General features: G+C 36.7%; 1 protein-coding gene across 4 annotated transcripts; it reads left to right on the top strand.

Moving 5' to 3' along the window:
* Positions 1-1,770: 1,770 nt before the first annotated feature.
* fam149b1 (family with sequence similarity 149 member B1) lies at positions 1,771-20,433 on the top strand. Of its 4 annotated transcripts, XR_015512799.1 has the most exons (17): positions 1,771-2,214; positions 2,913-3,032; positions 3,153-3,300; positions 3,418-3,560; positions 5,433-5,549; positions 5,748-5,906; positions 5,974-6,158; positions 7,923-8,065; positions 10,255-10,323; positions 10,758-10,873; positions 12,299-12,529; positions 12,624-12,747; positions 13,420-13,545; positions 13,858-13,939; positions 14,030-14,167; positions 17,736-18,783; positions 19,149-20,433. XR_015512799.1 is itself a non-coding variant. In XM_087289581.1 (16 exons), exons 1-16 carry the CDS (start codon positions 2,168-2,170, stop codon positions 17,789-17,791), a joined length of 2,004 nt encoding a protein of 667 aa, XP_087145707.1. In that variant the 5' UTR covers positions 1,771-2,167; the 3' UTR covers positions 17,792-20,433.
* Positions 20,434-20,960: the final 527 nt, after the last annotated feature.

Raw genomic sequence — 20,960 nt, 5'->3', positions numbered from 1 at the left:
AAAAATAGTGAATATAAATAATTGTAAATAAAAGAAACTAAACAACAAAATAATTGTTTTAAGAAAGCATTAATATATTAATATAAAATCTCGCCATAACGTAAAACGGACAAACAAATCAAATACTAGCAAGGCCTGCAAACCACTTATATTTGAGGATGTACAACTGTGTTAGTACATGTAAACAAAAAGAAAAATAAGTAAAAGGCTCACTATGTGGTCTTATTTTGGGGCATTTTGGGGTTGGGGTACAGTCATGAAAAATACGATAATGTTTTTCTTACTGTTTCTAAAATTCATTATATCACGTTTAATTATGAAAAAATCTGAAAAATTATAAAAAGTTTAAATAATTATATACTATTACTATAGTAGGCATTGTCCATACTGAGCATTTCTTGGTGCTTGACAGCAGAGTTTGGCCTTGAGCTGCTCCCCCACCACAAGCTGTTTTTATCCGTTTATTACTGATGATATGATGAGACTCTTCCATTTCTTGCTTATTTTATTATGTACAGAAATGGCCAAACTAGAGCCCACGGGCCAAAGTTGACCCATGGTAACTTTTGATTTGGTCCCCCATGAGAATGGTTTAGAGCAGGCATGTCCAGACTCAGTACTGGAGGGCTGGTGTTCTGCAAATTTTAGTTCCAACCCCTATCAACCACACCTGCGCTAGCTTTTACTATCCATTCTAGAAACATCCTTGCAGGTGTGTTGAAGCAAGTTGGAGCTAAAATCTGCAGGATGCCAGCCCTCCAGTACTGAGTTTGGACATCCCTGGTTTAGAGATTGTCATTTCAAATTTAATGAAACCTTGTTTTATTGTTGAGCTACAAAAAACTATCTGAAATTAAATGTTCCAATGTAAATTATGTAAATTAATCAGATTTAGTTTAAAATGTACAATGCAGAGACATTGGTGAGTGAATCAATCATTATGACTTTTATTGTTTTTTAGGTTCTAATTTAAAAAGTTACACTGCATAAATTAATAAGGTTCAAAGTAATGTTTTCTATGTCTTTTATAATATTATGAAATTAATTGGAAAATTAGCCACTGCAATTTTATTGTTAAATAGTTTGGTATATTTATCTGGCCCATGGCTATCAATGATATTTGTTTTTTGGCCCTTCATATGAAAAGGTTAACTTTACTTTAGTATTAGGATTTAATGCAACAATACATATGATCCCAGAGAGACTCGTGTGAAATATGAGATAAATATCATGCCACATTCAGAATGTTTTGTTTAATAATTAACTAATTAAACTAACTATCACACCACGTGGACCAAATTTTCATTATCTTGCCTGGGGCCTCACCATCCAATGATTTAGTTTTTAATTCATTTATGATTACAATTGCTTATTGTAAATAAAAATCAAACATGACAAAACAAGATATGGCTTTAGCCATTAGCAAACATAAAGAAGTGAAATTCAAATGAATTAAGTAATAACGTCCAAAAGCAATTTTAAATTCTTTTAAGACAAAATCTGAATGTCCATTAGAATTATAAAGTCCCATTGTGTAAAGTGATATTCCATTAAAAAATTCTGAATGCCCAATAGAATTTGTAAAAATCCAATAAAGATCCATTAAGATCCTAAAGGATCAGCTGAAATCCCAATAGGATTTTTTTGACAAGAGATTGGGCACCCCTGCGTTTGTACAATTTAATGCGCAATATTTCTCTCCCATGCACTAGACAGCAGTATACAGCTCAAGCCAGCAAATCAGATTAAAAACTACACTTCCCAGAAATCAGCTAGAGCACCTTGGTCTCCATGACAGTCTTGTTATTGTTGTTCAGCAGATAATCATGGATTGATGAAGAATACAGCTGATTTCCACCTCAATAAACATTTCAATAAAATCCGTCGACGAAATGGTGGAGTAGTCCGACTTTTTTTTTCATGTTCGCGGACGGGTTTTTCTCGCCCACACCAGGTTTGTCAGTTCAGGCTCGGCCCAGTGCAGTGCTGGATGCTGCATATTTTCTCACATTTTTCTGAGCTGTGATACATTCTGTGTGGTCGGACTGTGGGTGAAGCATGAGAGACCAGCGGTGGTGCAGCGGCCCGGTCCGGACACTGGAGGCTCGGAGTCGGATCACAGGCTCACAGACGGAGGAGATGCGTATGCTGTAACAGCATCAGGAGGATGATTTCTCGATACAGCCGTCGGCCTGTATCTCACAACCTAGAGATGTGCGTATAAATATTACACAGGAACCATCTCAAGCTGCATGTTTAGACAGCATTTTTGATGACTTTGATAGTCTATTAGGTAGTTACTGTGGACTAGTGATTAAATACGTCTGGTTTATTTGTCAGTATGGTAACGCTATATGCTCAGAGAATCATTTTCAACGCTTCATTATTAACGGAGATTATTAAATCTTAGGAGAGACTGACGGACACATAGAAAGAAATACGGATGGATAGTCATGTAAATATTCGATAGATAGATAGATAGATAGATAGATAGATAGATAGATAGATAGATAGATTATAAAAAAGAGAATATTTGGTTATATAAACAGAATCTTGGATACTGGAATGTATAGATAGATAGATAGATAGATAGATAGATAGATAGATAGATAGATAGATAGATAGATAGATAGATAGATAGATAGATAGATAATCAATTATGAAGATCTTTGGTTACATATTGAGAAACAAGGATAGTGAAATAAAGGTATCGATCAATGAATATCTATCTATCTATCTATCTATCTATCTATCTATCTATCTATCTATCTATCTATCTATCTATCTATCTATCTATCTATCAGTATAGCAGAATTAAAGGTCCAAAATAAAGATGGACAGATAGACAGATGGGTGGATAGTCTGTGTTTATCCACTAAAAACTTCCACTTTCTCTCTGCTGGTTTCGGTAGTCGTGGTTTGTCCCGCAGTTGTCTGGACCAGCATCCTCTTCCAGAGGAGGCAGACAATGGTACTGCGCATTCCTCCAGACTCCTGCACAATCTACAGGAGGACATGTCCTTATACAGCAGGTAGATATTAAAGTTATATGCTTTCATCACTGTGTATATTGTGTGAATTTGTCACATAATGTCTATTTTAGTCTGTAATGTTCACTCTTTCCAATGTGACGAGTCTGTCTTTGTCTCCAGGTCTGAGGAGTCCTCTGCATCATCCGTCAGATCAGGATGTCAGACACTCACCACAGATGACACTGTTCCGTCTTGGTCTGGTATCCATAGTTACACAGGAACTGGCATCTCGACAGAACGCAGCTCTGTCTTCTCGTGGGGCTACGATGTGAGTCGTACAATGATGACAGCAAGTGTGAATCTTCGCAAATGCAAAATCACAGGGTGATGAATTTCAAGCTTATCTTTTTTTTTTTTCTCTCTCTCTCTCTCTCTCTTCCGACAGGAATTTGATAAAGCCGCTTCCAGGCAGGTCCAGCAGATGTTTGAAGAGATTGACGAACTGTTGTATGAAAGAAAGTGTGAAACTCAGCTTAAAGGACTCCAAGATGAGTGTCAAGAGTGGGCTTTCCGATTCCCTCATCTGCGGTACAAACTTGTACACATTCACACAGTTTGTAGTAGGGGTGGGCGATATTACAAAAAATATATCACGATATCATGTTTCATATCATTCGGTATTGATCATTATTAAATATATTTAACAATCTAATTAGGAATTTTAGGACTTTTTAAAGTACTCCATGTCAATTTCACAACATTACTAAGGCAAATAGTTTTAATAGTCAAAAACAAAAATATTTAAACAAAATTCCTCATCTCTTTATAATTAAATAAACTCAAGTGTTAAAGAGACTCTTAAACTTGATTAATAAAATGTCATAAAGTGTGTGCAATAATAAAGTGTAAATGCTGAACAATTAAAGCAAACTTTAAGGTGTGACTAATAATGATACAGTAAACCTCAAAATCTTTAAACAATAGAAATGATGATAATCAAATCTGAGCTTTCAAGTAAAGGAACCAGCCATCATTATTCAAATACATATTGCAACATTACAAATTGTTAAGTTGGATGATTACACTACCCCCTATGCTAAAAACTCTTTTAGATGGGGTGCTAGTGGCTGGGATGCACAAGAAAAGAAACCAAAAAGCTACTCTGGCGACATCCCTACACCATTTTTTATTTACAATGTCCTTACTACTGCTAGTCACCGCACTCATTTTTGCATGTGTTGTTATTCTAATCTGAAGTGACAAGCCTGAGTGTGTGGTTTCCTTCACCATTTTCAATGCGCTTTACACTCGCGCTCCCCTGCCATCTTTCTGTAACTAGGCGACCATAAACTGTTTTCTTAGAGGATGAAAAATGGACAAACCATTGCTGCAGCTCTGATGCAAGTTTATGGATACAAGTAAAAAGCACTGCAGTGTTTGGATGGGCTGTGTTTGTCTGAGGTAGTTAATCTGAAATGTGTATATTCCATTCGAAGTGGGAAGCAGATTGGTTAGTTCTACTTACATCAGGGGTGCCCAAACTCGGTCCTGGAGGGCCGGTGTCCTGCAAAGTTTAGTTACAACCCCAATCAGACACACCTGGGCTAGCTAATCAAGCTCTTACTAGGCTTTCTAGAAACATCCTTGCAGGTGTGTTGAGGCAAGTTGGAGCTAAAATCTGCAGGACACCACCCCTCCAGGATTAAGTTTGGACACCACTGACTTTCATGAATCGCGATGCGCACGCGGCATTCAGAAAAGTTGAGATGTTTTCAACTAGGTGCATAGGGGCAAGGCAAACTTTCACCGTAAGCTTATTAGCATTGCTTTCAAGGTGCTCGCTCAGCAGCCACATTTTAATAAAACTATAGCCTTCATACTGAAACTTTTTAATTGATATTGACAATGGTGTTCGGTCAATAAATACCGATACCGATTTTATCGCCCAGCCCTAGTTTGTTGGCTCTTTTTAGGGCCACTTCTTTTCATTGTTTAAAGTCTGTGTGAAATCAATATTTACAAAGTTTATTTAGCTAGAACACATTGGTATTCTTTAGATGAAATTTAGTCTGTGCAAGGATTTACATTTAGTCATTTAGCAGACGCTTTTGTCCAAAGCAACTTACAATTGAGGAGGCATTCAGGGACTCAACTAGAAGAGGCAATACACACAAGAAGTGCTCATTATGCAAAATAACTGTTTTTACTCGTAAGAATTTAGTGCTGGAGTTTGGAGGGGAATTTTTTTTATTTTGAGAGAGAGAGAGAGAGAGAGAGAGAGAGCTTCTACAGCTGGTCTGTCAAGCCCACTCAACTGTGTAAATTATACTTTATAAATGCATAATGCTGTTTTTATATGGAGTGATTGTACAAATGTGTCTGTTGCAAAAAGCAAATAAACATTGTACATTTTGATTTCACATGGACTTTAACCCTATTTTGGGCATTTGTGTGTGGCAGGATTCTTGGAACGCAGGTGGTGTGTCCTACTGATGAAGGATTCCAGTGGTATGCCACGCCAGCTCAGACCCCCAGCCCCTCTAGCAGCTTTCAGAGCAAAGAGAACACTGTCAGCGAGTAAGTTCAAAACCCACAAGAGTACAGATATGATATGAATACAGTTGTGAAGTTTGGTGTTTGTCTGTGCTGCTGAAGTGGAAATTTATGACTTTTTATGATTTATTAAACAGCCTTTGACATATACAATATAATTCAAAACAACTGATGCAAATCTCTGGAGGAAAAAAAACCCTGACTTTTATATGTGTGTGGCAGGTTGTATGTTCAGGGTCGGAGGGCGGTTTTGTGTCGGCCCACTGTGGAGGTGACCAACCCCAGTATTAAAACCAGTGGTAACAATGAAGATGAGCTGCCCAGTGTGATCGAGGCCGAAGGGCTAATAGAAGAGTATCTGGCCTACGACTGCAGAGACATGTGAGTGTGTGACAAATGGGAGTTTATAATTTATTTGAAATTTTTGTTGATCTATTTGTTTTTGTAGGGATGAAGAATGTGAACGTGAGTATGTGAGCAGACGGAGGAGGCGGAGGCGGTGCCTGCCCCCTGTCTCACCCTATCGATGTCGTCAGGAGGCGGTGCTTGATCTGCTGTTTGACGACGTATGGCGTGAGCTCATTGGCTGGATAGAGGAGCTTGTACGTAAACACTGGGATGGATATGTGTTAGGTAAGATAAATTTGTCTAAATGTGAAATACTATAATGTATATTTTTATCACTCTTCAGTTCCAGCTTTGGACCAATAGTTGATATTGAATAGTAATATTTTCAATAGAATTGAGTTAGGTTTATAAGTTTAGGTTTTTACATTTTATTTTGCTCACTATTATTTTTTTAATCAAAATACAGTAGAAACAATAATATTGTGAGATATTACAAAATAATTTTAATTATATTTATTTTAATATTTTAAAATATAAATGTAACCACAAAGCCTTTACTTTAGGCTTCGGTGTAGAGGTCTGCATTCCCGTTTGTAAATGAAACTGCATTGTGTGTAAATGAAATAGCGCGATGCTGTGTTTAGCTTGTTTGTTGCAGTGTGTGTGTATGTATGCGCACGCGCGAATGAGAGATGTATGTGTGTGTGTGTGTGTGTGTGTGTGAGCGCGCGTGCGCGCGAATGAGAGAGAGAGAGCTTTGCCCGTGTGTGTGCTTGGTGCTTATGAGTGTGTGTTAGTGGGCGCGCGCGCGAATGAGAGAGAGAAAGCTTTGTCTTTATGTGTGTGCTTGGTGCTGTGCATGTGTGTGTTCATACAGACAGTTTGTTATAGGCTGTCTGGACTGTAAAACCGGGTGTTTTTCGGTTTTGTTCTCCCCCCCGCTCTCTAGCGGGATCGGGCGCGGCGGATAGAAAACGGGGCGGGTCGGGCAGCGGGACAACAAGTGCATAATATAAGCGGGAGCGGTCGGGTTCGGGCTAAAACCTGGCGGGTGCAGGCGGGAGCGGGATTCAAAATTTAGTCCCGCGCAGATCTCTACTTTGGTGTCACATGATTCCCAATAAATCATTCTAAAATGCTAATTTGATTTAAAAAAAAATTGAGAACAACTAATATTTTCATTTGGTGTGATTTGAAAATCAAGGTTATTCCAAACAAATATTGCTTTCCTAGTTCATTGAAATTTAAAACATTAGTATTGTGTTGTTTAAAAATGAATAGAAACATGTCTCTAAAAATCGCACCTGTTTATTAGTTTTTTACAGAAAAAAATCTCAAAGTCACATTAATTTTGTTTTTTTTTTTCTCAATATTGGTTCATGGATGAATATTATGAGAACTTTAGCATTTTCTAAATATATACAGATTAGTTGTCAATGAGTATGCTTACATGGACCATCTGGTGCGATTATAAGAGGATTTGGGCAATATTGCGATTAAACTTTGTCTCATAGAAACAATGCATAATTATATTAAGACAAGTGACATAAGAAGTATTAAGCCATGTTAACACCTTATTTGCATTATTTTCATTTTGACCAAAGTGAGACTGGCAATGCGGTGTGCCACCTGTGGAATACACTTTCAAAGCGGTTCTATTAGTGATATCCCTGACATTCGGAAATTTTCCCTCTATTGTCACAAGTGGTTTCTAAAAAGCACAAAATACAACCATACAAAAGTGTCATAAAAAGTTAATTAAAACAGCAGTCGGTAACACATCTACTCTAAGTTCTACATTTGTGCTGTAAATTATCCCAGTTCTTAGGAAATAATAAAAATTGTATGTAATCGGGATTAAGAGCTTTGCTTGTGACATGTAAACATTATATTGCAGTGCCCTTATTCTGATTATTGGATATAATCAAGTTATTTGTGCACATGCATTGAGTCATTGTTGAAAACTATTTGAAAATAAGAGTACATTAAAAATTCTGGAGATCTGTGTGCTGATTAAAAATAACCTTTCTTTGAACATCTGTCCATCAGATGATGAGAAGAGTACCGTGGCCCTCAGCCCTAAATGTCCTGATCCTCAGAATCCATTCATGCTGCTGTCCAATGTCTCCACCGTGCTTCCTCCTCTTTCACAGACCAGAACACAACAGCTCACGACAAACTTGCAGGCCCAGGTTGGTCAACCCCTTCAGATCTAGAGCTAAATCTTCTGGGTTCCTACTTTTCCATCTATGGGAGATGGCTGCAAGAATGATTTCATCTGAAATTCCATCTCAATGATGACCATTCCATCCCCGCAATCTGCTTGATGATATCCTCCAAAAATATTTAAGTATCAGGATTCCCATGGTCTTGGAAAAATAATTTGATTAGTTTAAATTAAACTGGTGCAATTGCTCTATTCATGCATTGCGTTTGAGTAAATGTGAACGCTGCCAAAAACAGGTCATGATGTTGTAAGGCGCAACCCTAACTATGACAGAATGCTCAAAAATAGCTGGTTTTGTTTTTGTAGTTGCTGTGTTGTTTTCCACAACAGTTCAGTACACACATCAGAAATAAATCTTCATTTGTGTGTTTGACCCAGGTGTTCCTGGCTCTGTTTTGAGTCTTTGTTAGAATATCTAATCAATTCCATGCGTGTTCAATAAAAAAAGGTCAGAAGAGGTTTTTCTTTACTGTCAGAAATCTTAGTAATTTATTGGATAGAAATGAATAATTCGATTCACAGAATTCTGTTATCCTCAATGCAATGCAAGAGTTACATTCAGGATGTGCGCAACAACTTTCATTTTTCTGATTCGAGCTTTAAACATAGCTGAAATTAACAGGTGGAGTTTGGTGGAATTTGTCATTTGTCATTCCTTATCCAGTTCTCCATTGGCTGCACCCATACATAAATCCCCTTTTTCTATGACTTCTCTGCACAACATTAAAAGCATAAGACGTCTCAACTGCACATATTCTGTGTTCAGTTTCAACACATTTCTGCTCACAGAAAGTTTTGCTGCAGAGCTCAAGTTAATTTTAGACAATCAGGCCTTTGCATTTCTATCAGCTTCATCTACCTTTGCAAAAATGCTTCATTGCTGTGCAAAGCATATCACTCTTAACAGTAGAAGTTCAGTTAATATGTCACCTTTAAGCAATATAACTACAATTGTTTAATGAAAAGAAAAAGAGACAAAAATTATTAAAAACATATTCCTTTTACACAGTTTCATGTTTGCTCATATCCTATGATATAGGATATGAGGACAAACATTTCATGTTTGCATATCTGATAAAATTGGAAACACATCTTCTCAGATTATTCAGCACACAGCATTGTTTTGGATTTTCTGTTCAATTTATTGCAAAATATTCATCTTAAAAGGTATTTTTGTAAATTGTTGGATTTGGTGTTCAAACGCGAAGCCAACCAGAAGGAAATGTTTAAATTTTTTTTTGTTTGATCCAAAGCAAATGAACCAAAAGAATCACAGTACATGTGTGAACAAGTCCTAAAATCACGTTCTTTTCCCTTATGCATTACACTGACATTGTCAACTAGAAACAAAATTGGCTTTACTCAAAAATAATATAATATAATGTAATATAATATAGGGTGACGCAGTGGCGCAGTAGGTAGTGCTGTCGCCTTACAGCAAGAAGGTCGCTGGTTCGAGCCTCGGCTGGGTCAGTTGGCGTTTCTGTGCGGAGTTTTCATGTTCTCCCTGCATTCGCGTGAGTTTCCTTCGGGTGCTCCGGTTTTCCCAACAGTCCAAAGACATGCGGTACAGGTGAATTGGGTAGGCTAAATTGTCCGTAGTGTGAGTGTGAATGAGTGCCATAGATGGGTTGCAGCTGGAAGGGCATCCGCTGCATAAGACATATGCTGGATAAGTTGGCGGTTCATTCCGCTGTGACGACCCCAGATTAATAAAGGGACTAAGCCGAAAAGAAAATGAATGTATAATATTATATAATATAATATGATATAATATAATATAATATTGATTAGAAGTTACTTTAGCCAGAAATTACAGTATAAGTAACTGAAAACTACACAAATTTCTCCAAAGCTCTGGGAATTCTGTAGCTGAGTCTAATCACTGTGGAAAGATCTTCACTGCTTTGTGTCTCTCATCTATATCCATACACACACACTCAAAAATACATACAAGTGCTGTTTTTTCACAACTGTCAGCATTTGTCTTTTCAGCTTCCCCCCCAGGCTTTCAATTCATTAACTTTTTACCTCCTTTTTTTCTGTGTTTTCTTCTCTGTCCCTGTTTCTGCCTTTCTGTCCAATCATCATTCTGTCTGTCATTCGCATTCTCCCTTTCTCTTTCTATACTTTCCCTCCATTTTCTTTCTAAAGAGCTCAAAGTCATGGGGTTCAAAGCACAAGTCAAGACGGAAATCCAAAAAGCAGAGAAAGTCATCGACTGTATGTAACTTTACGCTAATAACAACACTTAAACAGAGAGGGCGAGCGAGAGTGTATCTGTCTGTGGACCCGTTTCTCTCTCTTTTTCGGATACTTTCACACTCTGTTTTTAACACACATCACATTTCTAACAGCCTTTTAAACATGATTTCACTTTTAGTTGCTTTCTCTGTTTTTTAATCCTGTGGATGTGTTTAGAATGCTTGTTCTGCACTCTTAGTTCTGTTTCTATTCTCTTTGTTTAGTTTTTTCACTGTCTTTTTGTCTGTTTTCACACGTCATCGCATGCTGTACAAATGATGGATGTCAGATGCTGTGAATGCCATCATTTTTTATTTATCAGTGAGATAAATATGCATTCTAGGACATTAAATGAAAACCTCAATTTGTTTAATGTTTTCTCTTTCCTCTTCTCTCTGTCTTTGTTTCCACAGACCAGTCGAGTGCCTGTAGGACCGGCGGTTGCTCATCACAATCTTAATGACCTCATCATGATACATGGCATTCCACTGCAGCAAAGGAACCTGGGAACTCTGGACCGATTAAATCAGTATGAACCACACAGAAACACAAATAGATACAGCGTTTACTGTGTATTGTATGCTTATATTGCATTTTGTTTTTAGGACAGTGCAATACTTATCATCTTTGATAATATCTCAATTATTATGTTGTCATTATGCTTTTGGTATGTTGCTCACTTTACAATTAACAAGCTAATACATTGAGAGTCGAAAGCAGAGGTCACCAATCTCGGTCCAGGAGGGCTGGTGTCCCTGCAGGGTTTAGCTCCAACTTGCCTCAATACACCTGCCTGTGTTTGATTAGGGTTGCAGGACACCGGCCCTCCAGGAACAAGTTTGGTGACCACTGGTCCAAAGCATCAACTGTGTGATGAAGACTATTAGAATTAAGTTAGAATAACATTGTTATTAAATTTATCAAAACTCTGTTTGATTTTATATATTTTAAAATAAATGGTGAAGTGATCACACAAGCAAAATGCAAGTTTTTCATGGAAATTAGGATATGAGTGATCACAAATAATACATTTTTATACAATGGATAAGAAATTCATATTGAGCGAGCTACATCTTAAAAATACAAACATTCCTTTAAATATAAAAATTAATTAAAAAATAAAGTATTCAAAAAATAAAAATCCTCTTTTCAGGGTGTTCGCGATGTCCTTAAAATGTTTTAAATTTAAATTTCAAAATCTAAATTTTAGGCCTTAAAACGTCTGATAAAATATTGTGTTGTAAGTCTTAAATCGTTTTTAACAGGTCTTAATTTTCCTATGTCCATGTAAAGCTATCCAACCGGGCCAACACCCATCCAGTCATTCAGTCTCAATAAAAGTTTTAACAAAAGTTTATTATTTTACTCTTATTTTTTTAACTCATATGGTTTGATTATCATCCTTACAATAACATTTGTTTTTAATGTTTTAACTGAGCCATTAGAAAAAAACTTGTGTAAGTCTGAAATTTCATTCATAATGCTCTTAAAAAGTCTTAAATTTAATTGATGAAATCTGCAAAAACAATGCAAAAACATAAATGTTTTTTTATGAAAATAGTTTCACAGATGCTGAAGCTGAACATTTGTGCATCTCAGAGCAATCTTTTGGTGTTTTGTTCTTGAATGAATAATTAGGAACAAATAATTTAAGAAAATATTTAATGGTTCAATAATAAAGACAAATCAATTGAATGACAGAATATCAATGTATAGTTTTTTTGTCCAATTAATTACACAAATTCTTTTATTGCTTGTGTTAAAGACTGGAGTAATTGTATTATACATTTGTTTTCTTTGCAACAGGTAATAACTTGTTTATTTTTTTGTCTTTACATTATTTTCCAAAACTAAGTCTTTTTATTCAGTCCATAATTTTTTAAACATGTTTTTGTAGATGAAATGCGTATATTTTCTTCTTCTTTGACAGAGAATGTCCTCTCTCTGTCTGTAGGTCTGACTGTAGGGACTCTGAGGAGAAAGTGTCTCATCGTCCTGGCTCTAGTGTGATCCCTGCCGGTAAACCCCGGCCCCGCAGGGCACTGGATCAAAGCACTTCATCTTTGACTCGCCCCCCTCAGTCTGCACGGCGACGGAACCCACCTCCTCGAAATCTGATGCCAATTACGTCCAGCGTAACACAGCCAATCACAACCATGGAGGAGGTGGTCAGAGGCACTAGACTGTAAGACCATCATTTAATTCCAGTGGTTCAGTATATTTTGTTACACAAAAACAATTTTCTCACAATACTGTCTGTGTGTGTGTTTGTGTTTCAGGACAACTCCCAGTGATCGTTTGACTTCACCTCCAATGCATCTCAGTAGAAACACACTCCTTCCTCCCATTGGCACAGGAGACATAGACCATGTATACTCCGGACAACACACACGGCTTATACAGGTGCTTTAACTACACAATAAACCCAATCAGATGGTAGTAATAAATTCCAGCAAACAATTTTGCTTGGCTAAAACAAGGCTAAACTTGGCCTTTCAGTGAAAATCTAATAGACATCTTAGAATAGCCCAAAACTAGACTAGTCGTCAAATAGACAGATTTGACAGACTTTATATGTGCAGTCATTCATTTTTGTTTATTTGATGACTAGTCTAGTTTTGGCCTGTTCTTAGATGTTTTTTAGATTTTCACTGACAGCCCAAATTTGGCCTTGTTTTAGCCAAGCGGTCTACGTTTAGATGTCTATTAGACAAAACAAAAAATGCTTGCTGGGATGTGTAGCTCTTTTGCAAGATTTAGGTTGTTGTTGTGTTCCAAAAAAATTATGTTGTTTGCATTATAAACTGCTGTGCATTACAGTATTATTAAAAAGTAGTTAGAAAAATATGAATTTAAAATATTTCAGGGAAAAAGGTCAATAATTTTAGCAAATATAAGGCAGCAATTTTTTTTAAGTCTAAAAATTGAAAATAGTAAAGTACAATTTTGTTTAACCCTAGCACATTACTATGAATTTGGAAATCCAAAAAACTGAGCAAACTCTTATATTTCTATATATGCATATACATGCATTTGTAATATTTAGGATTTATATCCATAAACGTGTGTTTCCAGAAGCAGAGAGGATCCTCCAGTCGTGCACACAGTGCAGTGACAGATGAGGGTATCAGTCTGCAGCCCAGAGACAAACTACATCTGCTGGACGTGTTTTCCAGACCCAACACCACACACACCTTTAGGGTAAATCTCTCTTGCATATAGAAACAATTTAGATAAGAAGCAAAGAGCAATAACTTGTAGGTAAACTTGCAAACTGGATGTGTTGTGTTCAGTTTCACAGTCCAGAACAGACCATCTAATCACCAAACATGGAAATTAGCATGAAATAAAAATTTAGCTTGAGGAAGACTATAGTTAACAGCATTGGATTGAAAAAGACTATGTTATCTATTGTATTATATCTCTGTATAAAGGCCAGTTTAAACATCTGAAATTTGAGTACATGTGATAGGATTTATTGATGTATTGATCATGGCAAAATTTGCTTTGCAGTCAGACACCCCTTATCACCGTTCATTCACTGGGATAGACAACATCGGGCAGGGTCGACCTGGCAGGGCATCTGTTGGCGTAGGTGTGTGCAGACAAACACACATCAGACTTGCGGATGAGCATTCTATTTCTATAAACTTTCCCACTGACTGTGTTTTGCCTTTGAGTGCAGATTCTCTGGGAATTGGTGTGACTGGAATCAGTTTGGGCATCAGCAGCTCCTCCTTTATAGACTCATTTTCCCATCATCCAATGGGCCATTTCCCAATCGGGCACGAGGAGGAGCCAGATGCAAAAGCCTCAGGTCAAGGTCAGTAGGAATTGTTCAATTGACTTTTTTTACATGAATTTTAAACTGAAAGTAAAAAGATACCAATTTTGCATGTTCTGAAGAGATACCAGTAGTTTCATGTGAACTATTTTCAACTTTGAGCTTTGAAACTTTAAAATCAGTGTTTAAAAATAGATTTTAGAAGGTAATTTATTCATGTGATGTCATTACATTAGTTTTCATTGCCTTGTGATCATTCAGAAATCATTTTTATATACTAATTTGGTGCTGAAAAAAAGCATTATTATTATTATTATTATTATTAATATTATCATCATAAATGTAAAAATAATGCGTGTGGGTAATAATATTAAATATTTATTTGATAATATAAAAGTAATAATATTTATTTTTTAGATAATTTTGAATATTTGTAAAAATATACTATGTTCTTCAATCTACTGGTGGAAAGGAAATTTGTTTAAACTATAGTAATTGCATAAAAATGAAAAAGAAAAATATAATAGGATTTTCAACAGCCTTGCAAGTCTTGTAATAGGATTTTTGACTGAGCTCCTCAAATTTGCCCTTTCTTAGTGTTTATGAATATTACATCGTTTCTCACTTTTAAGAGTAATGATGAAAGAGTGAAATGTAGTTAGGAAGTCATTTATTATTCTGATTTATTATCAATTTATTATTTAATATCAATGATAAATCATAAAGTGTCGTGCTCCAACTCAAGTGTACTAAAAGTTTAAACATTTCCTTAAGGTTTAACATACAAAATCTAATACAGATCTCCCAGGACGTATTTCTTATGTACTTGCAGTACTTTTGCACAGTTTTGGTTGTACTTTGTATTTAGAAACTCTTGGATATTGAACATATATACTAACATTACTGGATGACCACACTTTTAGTCATTTATGAATTTTTATAATTGCTAATAAAGCAACTGTTAAGTAGACTTGCCTATATTCAATAATAAAATATAGTATTTGGGTTAATAAACATGCATTGTATTGGTTATTAGGGAACAAATAGTGAATAATTGTTTATTATTTCAACTTTTTGAAGGCCTTTTAAGAATATTCACATTGATTGTTCTATTGAAAGTGGTTGTTCATCACATTCATAAACATTTCCACATTTTTATTTTGCAAGATGAACGAGTAATTGATTGAAAATCTCTGATTCTTTATAGGACTGTTATTAGAATCAGGTTCCATCTGTTTGTAAACACAAACGAATGAAATTAAACTCATGATGAAAAACTTACTTATTGTGCTAATAATAATTTTGCAATTGAATTAGTTTGAAACATTTGTTTACATTGAACATTTATACAAAGCCTTGCAAAATACAGGGTGTCCGTGGGGTCTTCAAAAAAGTATAAAAATTGATAAATCAATGTAGAGAAATTAAAGGCCCTTAAAAAGTATTAAAAAGTCTTTAATGCTATTTTGCAAGGTATTAAATTTGATATAATTTTTGATCATACATTGTATGGTTGTATGCTAAAGCTTGCCTGAATTAAATCTGCGAATATCAGGATGCTGTGTAGTTTATGAAATCAGTGAAATCCTACAAGATTTGACAACATGCTGCTTTGTTTACTGCAGTAACCAATGCAACACCATTATTTCTGCAGTTCTATAGACGATAACCTGCTGAATTAGCTACATTTAATAGATTTTTATTCATTCATTTTCTTGTCGGCTTAGTCCCTTTATTAATCCGGGGTCGCCACCGCAGAATGAACCGGCAACTGCCCTTCCAGCTGCAACCCATATCTGGGAAACATCCATACACACTCGTTCACACCAAGCGGCAACCTCCCGCTCTCTCTTAGGAAGCCAATACGGAAGTAACTAAAACCGCAATTCATCCGAAATTCCGCTAGTCCTGGCCGCTCCTGGCTCCAAAACAGAGCAAATTTCAATTGAGCCCACTGTTAGAATGGCCAACTTTACAGCAGAAAAAAAGGTGTTTACAGCCTGGTACAAAAAAAGATTTTGGTTAATACAGCTAATATTACCCTTCATGACAACTGTAAGGGGGATGAATTTTTTTATAACTCATCCGTTTCTTTTATATTAAGTTATATTAAGTTTGCATAATTAAGGGCGTGGTCACTTGATTTACAGCTTGGTCTCGTTGGTCACCTCAGCTGAATCCGGCAGATTAGCCACTGAACTCGGCATATTTATCGTATTTCTGTGTTGTTTTATGTGGCTTTACACAGTCAACTGCCTTTTGGACTTGTTTCCTACAATTATTAGATGGCATGGCATGCTGAGTGCACTTAATTGTGCTCACAAACTGTTCACGTGGCCTCTGTTTCACATGTGAGTAAAATTATATACTTATATACCATCTCTATACATGTATTTGTTTTATTTAAGATCATTTATCGTTTATATTTAGAGCTGTAATGCACTCCAGAATCTGTCAGATTGATTAGCTGTAGGCTGTAGATCAGTCATCTAAAGCGTTGTCATACAGTGTTATGCTGGATTTCATCAATAGTCTTGCATTAACTAACACAGACTATATCTGAAGTGTTTGGATGTAATTTGCGTTTTCCTCCTGTTGAGAAACGACATAAGAACAATGTTTAGTGGCTCAATGTATTACAGCAGTGTTTTTAAAAGACTAAACACTTTATTGATATAGTGTACAACCAAGCACAAGTGGTCAGAATACAAACGAGTCACAGGTGATAAAGTATTAAGCGTTCTCCCAAAGTAAACCAGGTGTCTGAACCAGGTCCAAGCAAAATGCAGCATGCGTCTGTAGCTCCGCCCACTCTCCGCCTCTTTGCCCATGTTTGGTATCCCGCCGTGGGTGTGATGACGCGCGAACAAAATGGCGACGGTTGGCCGCGCCTACTTGTGGCTTCTTTTGCGCTCTTTAGAAACCTATGGGTGACGTCACGGATACTACGTCCATATATTTTACAGTCTATGGTTCACACTCATACACTACGAACAATTTAGCCTACCCAGTTCACCTGTACCGCATGTCTTTGGACTGTGGGGGAAACCGGAGCACCTGGAGGAAACCCACGTGAACGCAGGGAGAACATGCAAACTCCACACAGAAACGCCAACTGATCCAGCCGAGGCTCGAACCAGTGACCTTCTTGCTGTGAAGTGACAGCACTACCTACTGCGCCACTGCGTCACCCTGATTTCTATTCAGTATATGAAAAATTTTAAGGTTTTGGATAAGTTTCTTACATTTAATATTTAGTAAATATACTGTAAGTTAAAACCTCTCTTGTGTTTCCAGTTGAAAAGTGGTTATAAGGTCTTAAAATGTATGAAAAGGGTCTTAAAAAAGGTCTTTAAAGGTATTGAATTTCCCTCTCTGATTCCTGTATATACTAAAATATTAAAATAAAGTTTTTTTTGTTATTATACAGTACATGATAGAGTAACTCTTTTGGCATCTCATGTAAATACAGTGATAATATCTTATATTGTGGTTAAAAGCTTCAGGAAATCATTCAGAACATTTAATAGTGTCATATTTCTGCAAGAAAAGGGACTTTTAAATATATAGTGTTCATACTTTCTCTCTTTCTCTCTCTCACTTCCAGCACGCTCGCATAACAGAGGTGGTTCAACGGCACGCAGTAGCAGACCAGGGCTTTAACACAAACACGTAAACACAGACACACACACAAAATCCCCCTTAGCTTCTTGAACCAAACTCACCTCAGCACTGACGCAACTTTTCTTCAGTACTGACAGACACTTTGTAAGTCTGCTGGACTTTTGTATGACGCGCTGTTTGAGCGTGGACCTTATTTATGACCGCTGTTGTTATTAATATTATTATTAGTAGTAGTATTGTTATTCATGTTGTTGTTTGAAATTTTCTAAAACCCTATTTTTGTATATTGGACTATTCAGCTTCATATGGCTGCCAAATACAGGAAACTGTCTATCCCTTACATCTGCAGATGTACTGTACATGCTGTACTGTATGGAGTAACAACTTTTGGTTTTCTCTTAAGATGGCTCTGTGAGGCCTCCATGGAGTTTCTATGCAGGTTCATAAAAGCAGGGAGTTTAAATAGCCAGAATGTTGCCCGCACCGGAGTGTTCGAGACCCTTTTTGGATCGTGGAACCTGCTATGGAAGATTTATACTGTCTGTATTCTAGACGGATGTTTCATCGTGATGCAATTCCAACCACTTTATATCCACGATCTTGGACCATAGATGTGTAAGAATTCTTCGTTTTGTATCATGATTCCGTGATCGTGGAATGTTCAATAGCAATTGTAACATCCGAAAGGACTCTAAGGTCTTATTTCCAGCAGTGTAAACCGCAATGAATGGTTTTTCAGAAAATAACACTGACATTCTGGAAGCATACCCGCAATATGAGGGTGGGCCGGTACAATAGTACAGCCTACATAATGACAGGTGAATGAGGATTTCAAGTTTCAAGTTTCTTATTTTAAAACCGTTCGCTATTCAGAAAAATAAGCCGTGAGTGAGCCTTAAGGTGCAGTCCCATTTAATGTTACTCAGCTTAAATTTCAAGTGGTGGACAAGTACACAAATCCTGTATTTAGTTACAACGCAGATACACTAGTGAGTTCTCTTTTTCAAATTGAATTATGTAAAATTACAAAAGTAGGTCCCACTTTATATTAAGTGTCCTTAACTACTATGTACTTGCATCAAAAAATAAATACAATGTACTTACTGTGTTCATAATGTATTTGAGAACACTTGTGGTGCTCTTGAGTTGGGATAGGGGTTGGGTTTTGGACAGGTTTGGTGGTATGGGTAGGTTTAGGGGTGGGTTAAGGTGTAAGGTATGGTCAACAGTATATTTACAAATGTAATTACAGAAGTTAATTACAGATGTAATTACATACAGGTATTTAATCAAGCATACATACACAATAAATACATGTATTTACACAATAAGTACATTGTAGCAAACTATTAATTCCTGTGTAAGTACATATTAATTAAGGCCACTTAATATAAAGTGGGACCCAAAAGTGTCTGGTGAGTGTAGTTCACCAACAACTGGAAGTCATTACCGATATGTGATTTTACAAATAGTAATCAATTAAACTTCTCATTTAAACAACATATTTTTGTTCCTGTTTTAATAAGTGAATCTTTTACTGTGGCGAATACACGTGACCATCTTGAACGAAAGAAAAAGGAAATCCCCTATGGAATTTTGTTGAGTAACAGTAAATGTGACCTCACTGTTAGTTCTGTGAACCACACAGAGCTCGGCATGACGGACAGGCCTTTATTGTATATTTATTATCACATATATATAAATATAAGTGCACATAAAGAGTTCAGGGTTCATATAAATATGCGTACTGTAATTCTTTTCTTTTTTCTGGTCAGCATTAAGTGGATTTTACAAGAATATTATACAGTAGAAAAAGTCATTCGTTCATAATTTTGAATGGCCATTTTGGTTCCTTTGGTGCCAGGAAATCCTTCAATATTTATCTTTAAATAGTCAAGCACATCTTAATGTACCATTTTGCTGGCAGATATTGAATGTGGCTCTTAATGTTTATGTGGCAGCTTCACTGTATCAGCATTTATGGATGATCTCTAACTGAACATTTGCATTTCTCTGATTTGATAACGTGTTGATCTCAGTGAGTGAGTGAGTGAGTATTGCTTTCAATCAACAGTTTTGTTTTGTTTTTCTATCTGGAGAGTAACCAAGCTCAAAGCATGTATTACGAGTGTACAGGCCATCATAATGTTTGATGATCAGAGAGATGGATTCCTCTACAGCCATACTGAAGGGATGTCAGGAGAAGACATCTCTTCATACCCCAGCCTAACGCCTCCGCCTCTAAGACAGATCCAACTCTTCTTCACTCAGCTCGGCAAGGACAATCTAGAGTCGCAGAAGTTGTAGCCATATTTGACTCCTAGAATTTCTGGCGGAGATGTCTAGAGTTTCCAGTAGACATTCTGCTGTCTGAGTTTCATTGCTGCTGATTTGAGTGGGCAGATTTCAAGAGCCATGTCACCTGTATCAACCGAAACGGTCAGGTGCAGATGTTTTGTGTGTGGAAACAATGAGTGATCTGCTTTGAATCAGGTGGAGATGACAGTGCTGGATGGGAATGTAAGTGTGCGCAAGTGTGTGTGTGTGTGTGTGTGTGTGTGTGTGGAGGTAACAGCTCTTAGCAGGTGTAGCACTGCTTTATCTAAGACTCCCCCTAAATGTTTACCTCTGTAACATAAATGAGAATGGCAATTGATAAATAAAGGTACTTATTTGAATAATATGTTGTTTTCCTTTTTATCTTTGACACTGTAACATTCATGCTAGTCGATTTGAATTTCTTTCAATTTCTTTCTAGCGGTCGTTTTGCACAGTTTAGGAACTGTGGTTATCAACATTCATGTTCCCTTTGTAGTTACATTTATGCGCTGTGACCCTGATGGGAGTTAGGCTAAAGGGATGAGTGTAACAGAGGTCAGCCAGTAAAGGCTGTTCATGTAAACCTCGCTCCTCTGGCTTCAATATAAGCCCTAGTGACTGACACAGTAAGGCCTGTGGGCTTTAGTATATTTATTAGTGTGCTTGACTCCTAGTGTTGGTTGAATTCTGCGGCGCTAGTAGAATCAGAGCAGTTACACTGGTCCCATGACCTGGATCTGAGTTAGGTTTAAGGGGGTATAATGGAAGCCAGTTAATCTCAATCCTCTGACCTCAAAAGCATGGAAAATTGATGGACACAAGGAAGTTGCAGAGGTGGGGTTCTGTGGTCTTATATCTACTGTATAAATCTTTTTATTAAACTGATTGG

This window comes from Danio rerio, chromosome 17 (genome assembly GCF_052040795.2).
Source record: "Danio rerio strain M-AB ecotype USA chromosome 17, GRCz13ab, whole genome shotgun sequence".
In the NCBI taxonomy this organism is placed as follows: Eukaryota; Metazoa; Chordata; class Actinopteri; order Cypriniformes; family Danionidae; genus Danio; species Danio rerio.
Note: the sequence above shows the minus strand (reverse complement) of the source record. Positions and strands in the feature narration are given on the sequence as shown.

Bases quoted from the DNA above. Each gene is read 5' to 3' on its own strand.
- fam149b1 (XM_087289581.1), top strand. From the start codon at position 2,168: ATGATTTCTCGATACAGCCGTCGGCCTGTATCTCACAACCTAGAGAT. The intron at 5,550-5,747 runs GTAAGTTCAAAA...TGTGTGTGGCAG, and splicing joins AAAGAGAACACTGTCAGCGA to GTTGTATGTTCAGGGTCGGA. The intron at 12,530-12,623 runs GTAAGACCATCA...TTTGTGTTTCAG, and splicing joins GTGGTCAGAGGCACTAGACT to GACAACTCCCAGTGATCGTT.